Genomic DNA, 17508 nt, shown 5'->3' on the forward strand with positions numbered 1-17508 from the left:
TATCTATCTATCTATCTATCTATCTATCTATCTATCTATCTATCTATCTATCTATCTATCTATCTATCTATCTGTTATACTGACTTTCTCCCAGAGTGGGATCCAAGGTGGTTCACAGAAGGAACTTCTCAATAGCTGCTCTAGTAGTCACATCTTCATCATAAGAAATTCAGGGGAAATGAGACTACATCCATGTGTCTTTCCCCTTGGTGGTAACTACTGTGGACTTGGCCAAAGGTGAGAGTAAAAAGTGAGGAGGTGACCAAGTTTTCTCCTGTGAATCCAGGCATGGAGGCCACGTAAGCTGCTGTGGTTCCCATACAAGTTTCCACTTTGGAGATTATCATATAGCAGGTGGTAGGAGGATGCCAGGCATCATGTCTCTCTAGTCTTTGTGGCTTTAGAACTCTCCTCTGAATGAGAGGAGTCAGAGTTTTGGGCCACATCAAGAATTTGGCATGTTTATTCTCACCTATCAGAACTTCAGTAGCTGGCCTAATTGCTCCCATTGGACAGAATGGGGTAGTCACATCAAGAAGGAGATGCTGGAAGGCATCAACAAGTTGATGGTATAGGAATAGCTGCATTAACATGTAGCTCACCATAAATATCCTCTAAGCTACCCCGTACTAGCCTTCCAGTGTGGTGGAGGATGCTGTCTTATGCCAATGCTGTAGGAAAAGAGTCAACTCTAACTTTAGTCGAGGTTTTATGGAGCGAATTGGAAGGGTGCCATCTTGTTGTTTGTCTCAGGCAGCAAATGTCTTGTGTCAGTTCTGCATACCTCTGTTCTCAAGCCTTGCAAGCCTATAAAAGATACTCCTCCTTAACCAACTGGTTGCTCAGTTCATAGTTGCTTACAGGAGCCCCCTTGTTAGCATTTCAAACAGTAGCTTATAAAGCTAACACTTCAGAGGATGTGGATTAATAAAGAAGATATCTGACATCAGCAGAAAATTGATATATTGTAGAGTAATTCATAGTGAAGCATTTTATTTCCATTATTTATTGGAGGGAAAAATGAAATCCACATCTTTTGCTAGAATTTTCAATGCCACAGCACATTTGGAACACAAGAAGGATGTAATAAGCAGACCATATCTTGAACAAAGCGCTGAAACGTCATTTTACACGTAAACTGTTGATAGATTTTTGAGGTGACCCAGATTGCAACCTGACAGGAGGCATTCATGCAAAGCTCTCTATACTACTTTGAAAGGATTGTTGTTAACACTGGGTCCATTCTAGGTCACTCATACAACAGTGATGGGATAGTAATGGGGAGCACAGTTATCTGATACCCAGACCAGGTTGATTGCTTTTAATCAAGGAATTTTGAACTGATGTCAGATAGTGTGGTGTAGTGTTTTGAGCATTAGACTACAACTCTGGAGATCAAGGTTCATGTCCCCACTCAGCTATGAAAACCTTAGGTAATTCACACACCTTCTCAGCCCCCAAAAATTTCGTGATAGGGTCACCTTAGGGTTGCCATAAGTTGGAAATGACTTGAGGGCACACAATAATAACAAAAGGAAATAATAATAATAGTAATTTTATTTCTTACCGGCCTCTCCCCAGTGCTCAAAACACACAAAATCAGACCTTTGCTTATCTTGGATGCCATTCTAAGGACATGTTTTAGTATTCCAGGTGAGGTCTGCCCAAAGCAGAACAGAGTACTACTATTATTTCCCCAATCTGGACACTATACTCCTGTTGATACAGTTCAGAATTGCACTAGCTTTTAGGGCACTGCATTGCACTGTTTACACATGTTTAACTTGTGATCTACTAAAACCCCTAAATCTTTTCAACATATACTGTTTTCATGCCAAGTGCCACCCATTTTTGCATTTCATTTTTACTACCTATACTGTCTTTTGTTGTTGATTTTGTGTGCTTTGAAGTCATTTCTGAGATATGACCTGATGGCATTTAACAACAACAAAACACATCTAGACAGGAAAAATGAAATGCAAAAATGGGTAACACCTGACTTGAATGCACTATATGTGAAAAAGAATCTAGGTTTTCTTAGGGTGACTTAGCCCAGGGATTGCAGAGCCAATACAGTACACAAAACACTTGTACGTATTGCCAAGACAAGCATATTATGCCAGCAATTTATGGTCTACACAGGTTTTCATTCTGTTTCCAGATCCAGTTCAAAGACCTGGTATTAACTTTAAAGCCTTAAACAACTTGGTCCAGGTTATCTCCTTCCACATAAAACTGTATATGTTCATAAGAGTCCTGAGATGATCTAATCATTGCAGAAAGTTAATAAAGTGTCTATGTTGATTTTTTTTCATGTAAGTAAATATTCTCCTGAGAAACAGAAGTGATACAAGTGTGCTTTACTGGAATCAATCAGCTAAAATGCATTACTACCAAAATTAAAAGATCCCATGTATACATTATTACAGAATATTATTATTATTAGCCTTTATTTATATTTATATTTATATTTATATTTATTTATATTCAGAGTTTTAAGCCCATGCCTAGAGATGATACCTAAACACAACTCAGGGACTTGGTTAAATGAATGTTTTAGAGGTGCCATAAGTAAATAAGACAAAAATGAGAGAAGTACCTGGCTTAGTTTACAGCTTTACAATCAAAGCTCCTCATAACATCTGTGCATGATTAGACATTAGCAAACATGCTTGCTAATTAACTGCTGATTAAACATATGAACACCAGATCAGCTCTTTCTGAAATTAAAATATAAATATTTTATTCATAATAGATGAGGAAAAAATAATGGCCATGATTAATATATATCACTTTATTTGCTGGACTAGATTACAGCAAAAAAGAAATCAATTAAAATAAGAGTGAATGTACCTCAGTGAAGAGTATTCACCCATAGAGATTATAGTGTACTTTCCTCTCTTGTATATTGTTGAAGATAAGACTGAAAAGGTGTTTGCATTATAATGCTAACCTTACATGATTATAACAAGCTTTGCATGTGAAAGAATTTCCGGCTTCTTCATAAAGTAGGGACAACAGTTTCCGTAGCACAAGGAAAATACAGTGGGCCCTTGGTATCTGTTGGGGTTTAGTTCTAGGACACACACACTCCCTCCCCATGGATACTAAAATCCATGGATGCTCAAGTCGGTGACATAAATATATATATATATATATATATATATATATATATATATATATTCAAGCTGTGGATGCTTGAATCCATTGATAAAGAATTCATGGATACAGAGGGATGACTGTATCATTTGGGGGTTATCTGCCTGCTATCTGAGGGTAAAAAGACACAAGAATCTTGCTAAAGAAAGAGAGGTGGGGGGCACTGTGCATATATTTTGCACAAAATAGAATACATTATTTACAAGTGTTTGATTGTTTTTAAAACACATCAGCTAACTCCAGTGGTTCCCAAACTTTGGTTCTCCAGGTGTTTTGGCTTCACTTCCCAGAAGTCCTAGCCACCTTGGCCCACATTCAGGAATTCTGGGAGATGAACTTTAAAACATCTGGAGTCCCAAAGTTTGGGAACCACTGAACTAAACTTACATCTGGAAGGGGGGAATTAGCAAAAAGTCAGTTTTCAAAATAGTTTTATCCATGCTGTACTAAACACAACCATTTGTGGTTGGGTTTGTTTTGTTTTGTTTTTGCAGTTTTAAGGTATATATTATCCTGACAAGCTTACAGCAGAAACATGAGATTAAAAGATAAGCCACAAATAACTTTAGCAATTTGTGAAAATGTTGGTTATAATGTAAATTTAACATTTACAGGGAAAATGCAACAAGTAGCATTGTTTGGTAGCAGTTACGCTTGTGGCCATTAGTGTGAGTACAATTACTATAAGCAACATACAGCATTATGAAGTCATGAAGAGTTGTCCAGAGGCTTGTGAAACAAATAGTGGAACAGTCGGTGCAATGGCCTAGGTAGAATCAAAGTACTGGGCTTGACATTTTCTCAAGGATGAAAATGGGATTGCCATAAACAATGGAAGATTTATCTTATAGAATACCAGCACTGGATACAATTCTTGGTTCCTAACCATGTAGGTAATATATGAAGATACCATTGCCTTTCAAATGCACAGTGTTAAAAAGAGCTCTCCAAGGTGCTGAAACGATTTTAATGACAGAGTTCACTGCGGTGGATAATTCTTTTAACCACCCACTTCTCTGGCTGAACTGTCATATAACAGACAGGAATCACAAAGTATTTCGACTTGCATTCTGAAACTTATAGCACTGATGTACACAAGCCCCCCACCATCCCTTTACAATTATTTTCACATATAGTCCACCACTTTTGCAGTGTGGAAATGTTACTTTTGGGGACTATAAATCTCAGAATCCACCTACCAGCATGGCTATGATTGGGAGTCATTCTGAAAGTTGTAAACCCCCCCCCCCCCACACACACACACACACACACACATCATTTTCTAGCTCTGATGGCTTTTTTATAAAGAGTTTGAGAGAGAGGTTTTTTTTTAATGAAATAAATTAAAAATAGATAAAGCCTAAAGAAGAAAGAGAAAGAAGAATGAAAATACACTTCACATGTGATTAAGGATCTGAAAACAAAAAGAAGCAACCCAACAGTGCCAGCCAACTATCTGCAGACAATCAATGATGTGCTTCACAGACCATAATTTGACAACGCAGTTAGACAGCCATCGCTAAAGAAAGGAGAGAAGGAGCCAGAAAGAGGAAAAAGGAATGACACTGTCCTCGTAGAATGGGTTTATAAAATGTCAATGAAGAATGGGCAGCAATGTAATTTTTAAGGCTATACGCTCTGACTCTTCATGCTCCTTTTTTCATCTTTCAGTTTCAACATTATTTGAAATCTCTCACTCACTCACTCATTTACTCACTCACTCACTCACTCACTCACTCACTCACTCACTCAGACACACACATTTCCCCTTGCTTTAAAACAGGGAGATGCACATAGGACAGGAATGGGGAACTGCCAGACCACAGGCTGAATATGGCTACCAATCTGACCCAAGTGCCCAATAAGCCTTCAGTGAGGCCCCTCCTGCTTCCAACAGCCCTCCTCCAGCAAAAAAGATGGGTCAGGAATCCAGATGAGCATTTTTGCCCAAGGATATGGCTAGGTTGTCTTTGCTCTTCTCTCCCCTTTTCTAGTGGAGGAAAAGAAAGAGGGGAACCAAGTTTGCTCAGAACTCAAATGGAGCTTCAGGGAGCTTCAGCTTCATGAGTCCCTTCTAGCAGAGTTGAGACAATGTAGCAGGTAAAGGTGGCATGCAACTCAGGTGGTACCAAGAGGAACAGTTCCTCCCATCTAGCCCCCCTTCTTGTAATCTAGCTGGGTCCCTTGCTTGCCTGCCAGCCACTTACCTTTATCAGAATAGCAAACAAGGTGAAGAAGGATTTGAAAGCAGTGAAAGAGGTAACATCATGCTGAACCTAGGCTGAATCAGCACTGTGGAATTAGTGTAGTTTGACACCACTTTAGCTGTCATGGTTCAATGCTATGGAATGCTGGGATTTGTAGTTTGGTGAGCTATTTAGCTTTCTCTGTCAGAGACCCCTGGTGCAACAACAATGATAAGTCCCAGAATTCCACAGGATGGAGCCAGGGCAGTTAAAGCGGTGTCAAACTGCATTTTTTCTGCAGTGCAGATCCAGGCTTGGTCCCCAGGCTTCCACACATAGTTCCATTTCATGAAGGGCTTTTCTATCCTCTCTGCATTATAGTGCATTATGCAGATGAAGGTGACAGAATTCATACCCTGCTGTGCAGCATCCGTGCCAGATATAACAGATGATACGAACCCATGATAAAGATCTCACAGTACAAACATAGTTGCAATGATAGAGCAGCCTGCTACTCAGTACAGTCTTGAATAGCATTTATTCACCAAGTTTGCATTTGCTTTATATCTGATCAGTTTTACATCTTCCATGGGGTTGTAAGCAGACCCTATGATCTCACTGGAGATATTACTGTTTTGTCTCAGTAAGGAGTCAGATAATCATAAGAGGCAAATCACCTGTTCCTTACAGTAACAGAAACCTGATCCTGATATTTCCACATGGACACATCAGTCCAATAAAGCCCAGTCTTAGAACGTCAGAGTGTCAACAGGCACTGTTTCAATAAAAATTGCAAGGCATTAATTCAGGGATTATTTCAAAATTGCAGGTGCCACTTGCTCTCACCATTTTTAGTTGCAAAACTGGATTAGTTTGGATCACAAGTCCTCTTCCACATGCAGAATGGCTTGTTGGAGTTGTTTTTGGTTTTTTGTTTTGGTTGTTTGGTTGTAGTTTTTTGGTTTGGGTTGGTTTTTTGTTTTGTTTTGTTTTGTTTTGTGGTTTTTTGTTTGTTTGTTTTTTGGTCTTAATGCAATGCTTTCCATTGCAACTATTTATTTTTGGGATAACAAGAGTGTAGTGAAGTAACATTGCAAAAGCAACATAATGAATAGGAATAAAGTTACTTTATTTGTCCAACAAGTGACATCTCTATTTACTTTCATAAGTTACTTTTCCAGGGGCATTTAAATGCATTTTTAGAGACATTTTTCAAGTGTTATGCAATTCTCTACTTTTGTTTTATTTTGTTTTGTTTACTGCGCAGAGAAAACCATTTCCAGTCACTCATCTTGCTATGGACAATGACAATGAGTTATTTTCCAAACACTGTAACGAGAAACAACAATTAATTAATTTTTAAAAGTAACTGTTCAAAGAGAGCCAGCATGCTGCAGTGGTTTGAAAATGACTTTGCAGACCAGAGTCTGGATCCCCACTCAACCATAAAAACTCACTGGTGACTTGGGCAAGTCACACTCTCTCACTCTCACAGAAAGACAAATACAAATCCCTCTGAACAAATCTTGTCGGGACCATATTACAGGATCACCCTAGGGTCACCATAAGTCACAAATGAGTTGAAGGCACATAACAACTGTCCAAAAACAAGCAGAGGCACACTAGTAGTTTTCTGTTCTTTTTTCTGTCCACACTTTCTCCTGGGCAATGCTACACACAGTCCTTCAGCTCAGGACACTCTACCTTGCACTTCCAACCATCCCTGTACATCACAGTCAATGAGCTGTGTGTGGAAGATGTGAACTACAATCCTTCTGGAATATGACATGTTCTCCACCCCTACACTGGGTCTTGAATAAGTGTCCACAGCACAGTTCATCTTGGATTTCTTCTGCACATACACCTCTTGATCCCAAGCCATGAGTTTTCACCTCCATGTTTATCATTCAGTGATTGCAAGTCTAGGTGAATAAATTTCATGTGAATGAATGCCATCACAGACATAAGATATGAGAAACACAGGCCAAAATTCTCTGTCACAGTCTACATTTCATAACTTTATACATACTTAGCTACATAGCAGAGGCACTAAGGAATCCTGTTAGTGAATTGCAAAGGTGGGTAATGGGACACAAGCAATTGTGTCCCAATGTGTGTTAGCACTCCCTGACCAGTGTCCTGTTGTGCTTCAGGTTTGATTGTTCATTGGATCTCATTGTGTGTCAGTCCCAATGCACAACACTCTTCTAGCTCCCCTATGTAGTGACGTAATAGCAGCCCCTTGCTGAATGTGGACATTTCAAAATGCTCAGTTCTACTTCCCACAGATGTAAGATGTGAATTCTGCCCAGAACTTTCAGGATCTCAGATCACTTCAAACACTGCAGAAACCATTACAATGCTCAGCTGCCACTCACCGGGTATGATTACAAAGTAACTATCAGGAATCTTCCTGTCTGTGCAAATCATACCCAAGACTTCTAACTTATCTTAACAAAGCATTCTCAGATTCAAGGAGAAAAGGTGTTGCATATTAATGGCTCAGTATATGTTCTTGGTAGCACAATTTATGTTGAGTGACAGAGTGCACTGTCTAAGAAATAGACTTATTTCATGAGAAGAATCAACAATATTTTCTGTTTATTGCTGAGCCCTTGAGATGATTGAACAGAATGGCTTTCAATAGTACACAGGGACCAAAGGGGTCAAAACTGAACAAGGCTTGTAACTCTCCTGAATATAAAACTCCTGGTTCAGTCAAAAGAGGTCTCTATACTTGATGTATTTACAGAGCCATGTTTTCCAAAATATAAAATGTGAAAGAATAACAAAACTTTCTTGCATATACTTTATGCTTGATAGCAAACTACATCTTTTTTTGCACATTTCCTGATGTATAAAATCACAGCAAGAAATGTCAACAAGTTGTGCTGTAGCATAGTCTTCCTAGCAAGGAACTGGAATTGGAAAATTCTCATGTGGGAAGAAGACCATTTTGGAGATACTGGGATTCTTGGTGTTGCTGCAGGGGAACAGAGAGATTACTGGCAGAGGAAATTTGTTTCCCCAAAGACTGGATTTGACTTGGTGATTCCATCCTACCTTGATTGAATAGTACCACTTTATTCTGCTTTGGTCAGACCATATTGTGTCTATTCTGAAGCATTCAGTTCAAGAAAGAGAGGTGATGTTGAGAGGTGATGTGATAGCCATCTTTAACTATTAGAAGGGATAGTATATAGATGATGGAGCAAGGACACAAACCAATGGATTCAAATGACAAGAAAAGAGATGTCACCTAAATAATAAAAAGAAATCTCTAATGATAAGAGCTATTGGAACAGCCTGTCTAGGAGAATGGTAGGCTTTCCATCTTTGGAGTTGGACATCTTTTAGTTGTATATTTCTGCATGGCAGGAGATTGAGCTAGATGACTCTTGTGGTTCCTTCCAACTCTAGGATCCTATGATTCTGTGACTTATTTGACAGTGGGATAGAGTGCCTCAGAGGGTGGTGGATTCTCCATCTCTGGAGATCTTTGTTTAAGGTTGGATGGCCAACTCTCAGAAGTGCTTTAGAGAATGGCAGGCAGTTACAGGAGATGACCTTTGTAGTCCCCCCAACTTTGTGATTCTATGATTCTACAATTTTCTGACTGACAGTCAGGAAAGGAAATGATTAGAATTATGATGACTCCACATACAATATCCCACTGACCAATTTGTTGTTGTGTGCCTTCAAACCATTTCTGACCTAAGGCCATATCAAGTGGTTTTCTTGGCAATATTTGTTCAGAGAAGGTTTGCCATTGCCTTCTATTCACACACACACACACACACACACACACAGAGAGAGAGAGAGAGAGAGAGAGAGAGAGACTCTTTTTAATCAAGGGAAAGTGGTGCAGCATTACAAGGACAATTGTTTGTTTCTTACTTTTTAAAAAAGTACTATTCCCTCAGGGATCTCAGAGCAGTATACAAGGTCCTCCTACTGTTTTATCTTCAGTACATCTGTAAGGTCGATTAATCTGATTTTTGTGGTTGACTGGAGATGTGGGTTGTTAGGTTTGCTTGTTTGTTAACTTTCTATGGTACATAAATCACACACATCTTGCTAAATGTGGGTACAAAAGCATCGGCTTAATTCAACATACATTGTACGTAACATATTTTTCATCTGTGCTGTAGGTCTTACAGAGATGCTAACTTGAAACTGAAATTGTTTTACAGTCCACACTTTCCTGAGCAGAAGCTGGTTGTAGGTTGCTTGGGAAAAATGAGAGAGTATGCTGGACCTTGGATGCTATGTTACTGTCATAATATCTGTTCATTAGTTCCACTCTATCATGCTTTGGTCAGGCCTCACCTGGAATAGTGTGTTCAGTTCTGGGCACCACAATTCAAATAGGATGTTGAGAAGCTGGAGCATGTCCAAAGCAGGGTGGGCAAAATGATGAAGGGACTGGAACCCATGCCCTATGAAGAGTAGCTGAGGGAGCTGGGGATGTTTAGTGTGGAGAAGAGAAGGTGAAGGGGTGATGTGATAGCCAGCTTAAATATTTGAAGGGATGCCATACTGAAGATGGAGCAAGTTTGTTTTCTACAGCTCCAGAGAACAATGGATTCCAACTACAGGAACAGAATTTCCATCTCAAATTTAGGGAGAACTTTCTGACAGTAAGAGCTGTTCAGTGGTGGAATACGCTGTCTCCTTCTTTGGAGGTTTTTAAACAGATGGCCATCTGACAGGGGGCTTTTTGGTCACTTCCAACTCTATGATTCAGAGGGAGAGAAGAATGCTGGACCTGATTCCCTCCCCCCCTCACCATTCCCTTCTCCTTTTGTGTCGTGTCTTTTAGATTGTAAGCCTGTGGGCAGGGAATTGTCTGTTATCCCCTCTGTTGTAAACCGCTCGGATTCCCAGTGATTGGGCGGTATATAAATAAAACCTATTATTATTATTATTATTATTATTATTATTATTATTATTATTATTATGATTCTATGATTTGCCAGTGAGCTCAAAGGAGTAAACAGACTGATAACAGAGCAAGCCTTCAGAGAAAATTGGAAGGGGGTTCATGGAGGCTTAAGTGGAAAAGAGAAGAGTAGAAAGTTATTTGATGGAGGCAAGACACTACAGGTTTGGTGGACTGTAATATTTATTTGGGGGATGGTTAATTTCTACATCAATGAAAGTCAACTTAAACATGAAAGAGTGTACATACTTCTTATGGTTAGCTTGTTTTCCCTCCCACAACAGGATTTCTGCAGAGGTGGATTTGTCAACATTAGACTTGCAAATTAAGCCGGTGTTTACCTTCCAATGAATAATGACAAAACAAAGCACACTTAATAGAAGATGGTTATTGAGGAAAAGTGTGTGCCATGGCAGATTTATTTTATGACTGATGTGGTGTTGATGGAGATCTCTTCTATGTATCTGCCAAATGTGATATCTGTTTTGACCCTGAATCAAATAAAGAGAACAAGACAGAATGAGACAAGCTGAAATTCCTGTGTATTCTTCTGCTTCTCTTGAAGGCATACTCTCAATGCCCTGTTATGGTTGCTACTTGTAGAACCAATGCTTCAGGCTGGTCAGCTGTACATTATAAACAAAGTATGGCCATATAAACCCAGTGGGTGGCCCTGGACAAGTCACACTCTCTCAGCTTTAGAGGATGGCAATGAGAAACCCCCTCTGAAGAAATTTCCCAAGAAGCCTCCATGATAGGGTTTGTTTTGGGTCACCATAAGTCAGAAACAACTTGCATGCACATAACAACAATAACAAATCAAAATAAGATTAAAAATAACAATGTGTTGCAAGGTCAGTAAGAATTTTAGTGTGTGATGTAGAAATATGCACTTTAGTAGTACAGTGTTTGAGAGCTAATGCACAGCATATAGGTAGAGACTGCTTGACTTTCTGAGCTGAAATAAGGGATATCACACTTGTACAAATGCTTGGTTTGAAACCTTGCTCAAAATGAGAAAACATGCTATTTCATCAACCTCTGCTGGTTGCTTTAATTTAACTCTGAGGTATATGTATCTCTCTTGTCACTAGATGTCACTCAGTTCTTATGATAATTTATTATGGCATCTTAGGTCACACAATGCAACAAGCAGCAAAAATGTAAAATAAGTTGAATATAATATGTGCATGCAAAAAAGGCATAAAAAGTGTCTCAGTTGTCCAGCAAAAAGACTGCCATCTGTCAGACATCACCCTAGGCAACAAGACAAAATTAATGCCTCATAGATTTGTGGCGAAATGGGCAAAGATGTGCTGTTCCTTGAAGCCAGAAAATTAGACCAGAAGTACAATGTACATTGATGACTATGGCAATAATTACAATGAGAACAGGTGTGCTCTCACACTGTGAGGAAGAGAAGAAGAAAACAGTGTTCACTGTTAAGAGTCAGATGCATGGGCAAAGAACTTTGCCAGCAATCTTGCTCTCTAACTGAAAGCCCTCCCCCTCCCCCCAAAACTTGGAAATGTTAGTTTTAAGGACTACTGCTCTCAGATTTCCCATAGCTTCATGGCCAGTGGCCATGATGGTTGGGAAATTCTTAGTAGTGAAATCTTCCAAGATCTGTTGCTCCCAAATGTAGTTATGTTGAAGCAGGTTGTAACTTTTTTGTGCAAATAATAATAATAATAATAATAATAATAATAATAATAATAATAATAATAAATTTTATTTATATTTCCTGCCTCCCCCTACGGATCGAGGTGGGATTACATAAATAAAATAAAATTACAGTTACATATAAAATATAGTCCATAAAATCACAGCATTACATTACATCAATAAAATCACTATGTCACCATCTAGTCTAACAGACATGCTCAGAGTGGGGTGTCCCTTTATGGTTGTCTACAGAAGATCGGGGGGTTAGGCTCACCAGAAGAGATCTGTCTTGAGTGCCTTCTTAAGGTGATGAGTTGGATCTCTTCCGGTAAGTTATTCCATAGTTTAGGGCCATGACGGTGATTGCTTTTTGGGAAGTTGATATTAATCTAGTCTTTGGATAGTCCAATAAATTCTTCCCAGATGTTCTGAGAGTGTGGGACGGATTGCGTAGGGAGTGGTGTTCCCTCAAGTAAATCGGGCCCTAACCACATAGGGCTTTAAAGGTGATAACCAACACTTTGTACTGCACCCGGAAGATGATCGGCAGCCAGTGAAGAGATTTTAGTACTGGTGTTATATGGTCTGCCACTTTCTTCTCACATTCAGTGATGTATTCACATGACACTGAAGTTTACCACTGATTCCGTCACTGAAAATAGCTGGAATTTTGTATTGCAGTTACGGATTTATGGATTTAGAGTTACATCTCCATACTTGCTCCCTATTCAATAACACTGTTGTCATAACTGTGGTACTATTGCCATGATCATAAGTGGCCTCCCAAACCAATTTTACCAGGCAGTAGCAACTGCACTGAGAGATAGAGATCTGTTCTTCCTGCAATTGTGGTGCAACAAGATGACATTTCTATCCCCTTCCAATCAGCAAGTGAATCTACAACAAGGAATTGTGATGGGGCCTACATCTGATTTTCACATTCTCACTCACTGGTGGGAAGAAACTAGACATGCCACCCTCCTGTGCCCTTAGGGGCATCACTAGTGTGGTGCAGACCACACCAGGTGACACCCTAAGGGGTGTGTGACACAACTGCTCCCCAAAAATCTGCCTTGGGTTGAAACAGGCTGTATCCCTTTAAAATGCTGGAGCTCAGCAGACAGTATGGTGTGAGTGGGGCAAGACTCAGTGGGAGGGAAAAGAGAGGCCTTTCTTTTTAAATTTTCTTTTAAAACATCACATCTTACAAAATTTTCACTTTAATGACATGCATGTACATGTCAATACATTTAGATTGTGCCTATTGTAATTTAAAGATATGATTTCAATTTTTCTAGTTGTTTACGTCACAACTATTTGCCATTACAGTAACTGATATATGGGGATTACGATTTATGAGTAACACTAGTACAAAAAGCCTTCCTAAGGATTCTGTATGGTATGGGAGGAAGTCCATGGCAGGGGTGACACCAGCCCTAGGGATGCCACTGTGTGCCCTGATTGCTACATGAACAGACTTCTATCTCTGGCCAGGCTTTGCTGCCTGGTAAAATAGGGTTTTGGTTGGGTGGGTGGGGGGGGGGTCATCTCAGGAGATGTTATTATTGCTGTATTTATTTGTATCCTGCTTTTTCTTCCAAAAGTCTGAAGAGCTTACATTTTAAAAGAACAATATAATTAAAAACCTACAAAAAGTACCCATTAAAATAGAATTAAATTATTCACATTATTAAAGCCCAATATCAAGTTAAAAGTGTAACATGCAATTTAAAAAATAAAGCACTATTAAAAACAGTTCAGTTTAAAACAATACAGCACCCCCTAGTGAGCTCTTTAGAATAATTCTGCCTTAAAAGCTTATTGAAATAAAAAAAATTAGCCTGTCAAGAGGAGAAAAACAAGGAAGGGGCCATTCTGGCATCCCTGGGCAGGGAGTCCTAGAGTCTAGGGGCAGCCAGGGGAAAGGCTCCCTCTTGTGTCCCCACCAAATATGCTTGTGATGAGGGTGGGAGGGAGAGAAGGAAGGGCCTCTCCTGAGGACAATCTTGCCAGTTTGCATTTTCATTGGTTGTCACCCGATCCAATCTTCTTCTTTCCTTCATATCCCAGTGAACCCCCTGACTATCTGTTGATTTATTTTTCTAAAATGTGTTTTAATGTACACACACACACAGAGAGAGAGAGAGAGAGAGAGATATGGAAACTGCCCATCTCCTTCATTGTGGTTGCCAGCAATGGAACACTTCACCCCAGTTGCTGCCATCCCCTGTCCAGCAGAGGACCTCTGACAAAGTTGCTCAGAATTCAAGCAATGGTGAGAGGGTAGCACAATCGACCTCCCTCATCACTGCTATCATGGCTAGGGGCTGCTGGGGACCCTGAACCTAGCAGTTCAAAAGCATGCAAATGCAAGTAGATAAATAGGTACCACTTCAGTGGGAAGACAACAGTATAGGTACAGTCATGCTGGCCACATGACCACCAGAGCAATCCTTGAACAACACTAGACTCTTTGGCTTAGAAACAGAGATGAGCACCACCTCCTACAGTCAGTTATGACTGGACATTCAGGTCAAGGGACTACCTTTACCTTTACCTTTACACCAAGAATGGGATCCAAGATGTCTTATAAGGATATAATTGTGTTTTAATTTTTTTAAGAATAAAAAAAAAATATTTTAAAATCACAAATAGCACTTAGGGGCTCCGGTAGGCAGAAAAAATAACTATAAGTAGGCATGTAAGTGGGCATCGACAAGCTGAGGGACAAGACTCTTGTCAGCTGAAATACTGTTTCTATCTGCTTAGTATGAAAATGCTGAAGCTGTATGGTTGAAGGGATGCTGTAGTATTCTGGAGAGTGTATATTCTTTATTTCTCTCCTTATTTCTTTAAAGGTTTCCTGGCCTCCACCCTGCCTTGCCATCTAACTACTTTCATGCATTACCAGCCACAGAGGTCAGGAAACTAGAGCATCCGGTTCAACAAGAGCAAAAAGAAGTTCATACATTTGCCTGCATGACTGCTTCCCAATGAATAGGATAGCAAAGGTGTGAGATGAGGGCAGCAGTAGCAAAGGGGAAGACAGAGAGAGATATAAAGATTGGAGAGAGGCTATGAAACAGGAAACCAAAGGACAGAAGGCATGAGATGTGAGAGGAAGAAAAAGAGTGGCAATAGGAAGAAAGAAAATATGCCAATCTAAATGAAAGGGAAGGATAGATGGATGAAAGCTGCATGATATAAACAAGAGATTTTGGCCTGGGGTCAAGAGAAGGAGGCATTTTTATATGTCTCCTATTTCAGGGGTGGGAACCAAGTATTGAAACATACTGAGACAGCCACCGGATAAAAGAAAGTATGATTTGGATAAAATTTGGCATTTTCTCAGTCACATGAGAAGATAGTGTCTCTATGGTTTGGGAAAAGGCAATGGGGAGAGAGGTATTTGGAAGGGCAAAACTAAACTTTCCCCCCATCTCCCAGAGATTTTGAAGTGAGTTGATCAGAAAGCCTGCCATGTTCCATTTATTGTCTGTTCTTCTTCATTCTTAACTGTTGCCATCTTGAACACACTCTGATGTTGCTTGAATGCATGTGTCCTGGTTATCAACTGTGAAATATTGGAGAGTAAGGGATTTGGTTTATAACAGAAGGCACCTGAACTTTGCATTACAGTTTCTCTGTGGTCGAAGCAGGAAGAGCAGAGAGAAAAATGGGTTGGAGGAGAGTTTCCAATTTATTGGCAGATCTAATTGAAATTCCCACTCCTACTTCTCCCTTGATCATTGGAGATAAAGTGATGATTCCCCACTGACAGCATGCCCACAGGCCAGCCCTGACCACCCCAAACTGCCATACAAGTGTGATTGAACTTTTGCACCAAAAGTCATTGCACAACAGAAGCAGGAAAGGAGCTCATTAACAGATTTATTTTTGTCTTATTTTTGTGTTATTAAAAGGAAGTGTGTTTCAGACAATCTCCCAGGGAGAAGAGCAGAATAACAACAACATCATGCAGTAAGCTCCTTCCAGAGGTGCAATTATCCTGATGTAACTGCGCTTTACTTGCCTAGTACTATAAAGCCCTTCGTTTCATGGGCATAACCCTATTATCTTTCACAAGGTTTCAACTGCTACTCCTCGCACCCTCCAACCAATGCCCCATACCTCCTGTCCAGAGCTTGGAAAGTTACTTTGTTGAAACAAAGCTCCCAGAAATCCCCAAATAACTAGCAGATTCTGGGACTCATAATCCAAAATGTAACTTTTCCAAGCTCTGCTTCTGCCACAATACATGCATTTCTTTCCCCAACTCTTAATATCTCTGTTTTTCAGATCTTAGCCTTGTAGGAAGCATTCAGTATCTGGCATAACATTTTTGGGAGAACAGAAGGGAATAGAGTAGAACAGTGTTTCTGAACCTTTGGCTCTCCAGATGTTTTACACTTCAACTCAGAAAAGCCCCAGCTGGCATGAACAATGGCCAGGGATTCAGGAGTTAAATCCATAGCATCTGGAGGGCCAAAGGTGTAGAGCCAATGGACTAGAATATGCTACCTAACAACAACCAACAGATGTGGCATGCTAATTCCACTGCTAATACAGATAGAGAAGAATTAAGGATGGATAATGAGAAAATGAAATATCTTATGAAATATGCATAGTTTACTTAAATTTCACTTGCAAAGGAATTTTTTCCCCCAGCCAAACATGGATGTTTGGGGGCAAGTCAACAAACCAGACATATATTTATTTTATACCAGGCCAGTAAAGTTTCCATAGTTTTCCCTATGAATGGTTGGAATTGTAAATTAGTAGATGCATTGGGTATTAAAGATCTGCCTCCCCCACCAGCAGAGCCATAGTTCCTAGAATTACTGTAAATATAAGCTCTTTCTTTTGGCACTGCCACTGCTGACAAGATGGTGGACTTACCACAAGACATGCTGCAAGCACCAGCCTCATAAAGTAACCTGGTACAGGAAGGGGAAAGAATCTCTGTATGCACAGGGGAAATGGCAATACATTTGCAAACAAAGTGGATATGGTGATTGGACAAATCTATTATTGACAAGGAGGCAAAGACCAGGGAGAATACCATACTGCGTTCTGAGAACATTCTGGGAACCCGATGGGAACGGAACACATTTAAGTATACCGCACGTATGTGTTCCCATCGGGTTCCCAGAATGTTCCCAATGTGTTCCACATGTGTTCCAGGGAGGGGACGGATTAGATGTGTTCCCAGCGAGCTGTAACGTTCTCAGAACGTTCCACAAGAGGTCTGTGCAGTATTCTTCCGTTCTCAAATCCGTTCTCTCATTCCTCCGTCTCCTGATTGGCTGAAAGAATGACAGGCAGGGAGGCAGGGAGGCGAGCGACTGCAGTGAGGGAAGGGGTGTGTGTGTGTGTGTGTGTGTGAGGGGGAAAGAAGGAGGGAGGGAAGGTGGGACAAGGGAAAGAGAGAGGGAAGGAGAGAGAAAGTGAGAGGGAAGGAGAAAATGGAAAGAGGGAGAGAGAAGGAAGGAAGGAAGGAAGGAAGGAAGGAAGGATGGATAAGCAGCGAGAAAGAGAGTGAAGGAGGAGGGCAAA

The 17508-nt window shown here is 40.2% G+C and overlaps 1 protein-coding gene across 2 annotated transcripts in view; it reads right to left on the reverse strand.

The window, feature by feature from the left end:
- Window positions 1–6645: 6645 nt before the first annotated feature.
- The window catches only part of ARL6IP6 (ADP ribosylation factor like GTPase 6 interacting protein 6), a 45720-nt gene continuing 34857 nt past the window's right edge, over window positions 6646–17508 (reverse strand). Inside the window, exon 5 of one of the 2 annotated variants that reach the window (XM_042447057.1) lies at window positions 6646–6674. In XM_042447057.1, the coding sequence (XP_042302991.1) occupies window positions 6661–6674 (14 nt within the window). In that variant the 3' untranslated portion in view covers window positions 6646–6660. Of the gene's footprint in view, window positions 6675–10464; window positions 10779–17508 lie in introns of those variants that run through there. The other variant, XM_042447056.1, reaches the window with a different exon arrangement.

The sequence above is a fragment of the Sceloporus undulatus genome, chromosome 1 (assembly GCF_019175285.1).
Source record: "Sceloporus undulatus isolate JIND9_A2432 ecotype Alabama chromosome 1, SceUnd_v1.1, whole genome shotgun sequence".
NCBI lineage: Eukaryota > Metazoa > Chordata > Lepidosauria > Squamata > Phrynosomatidae > Sceloporus > Sceloporus undulatus.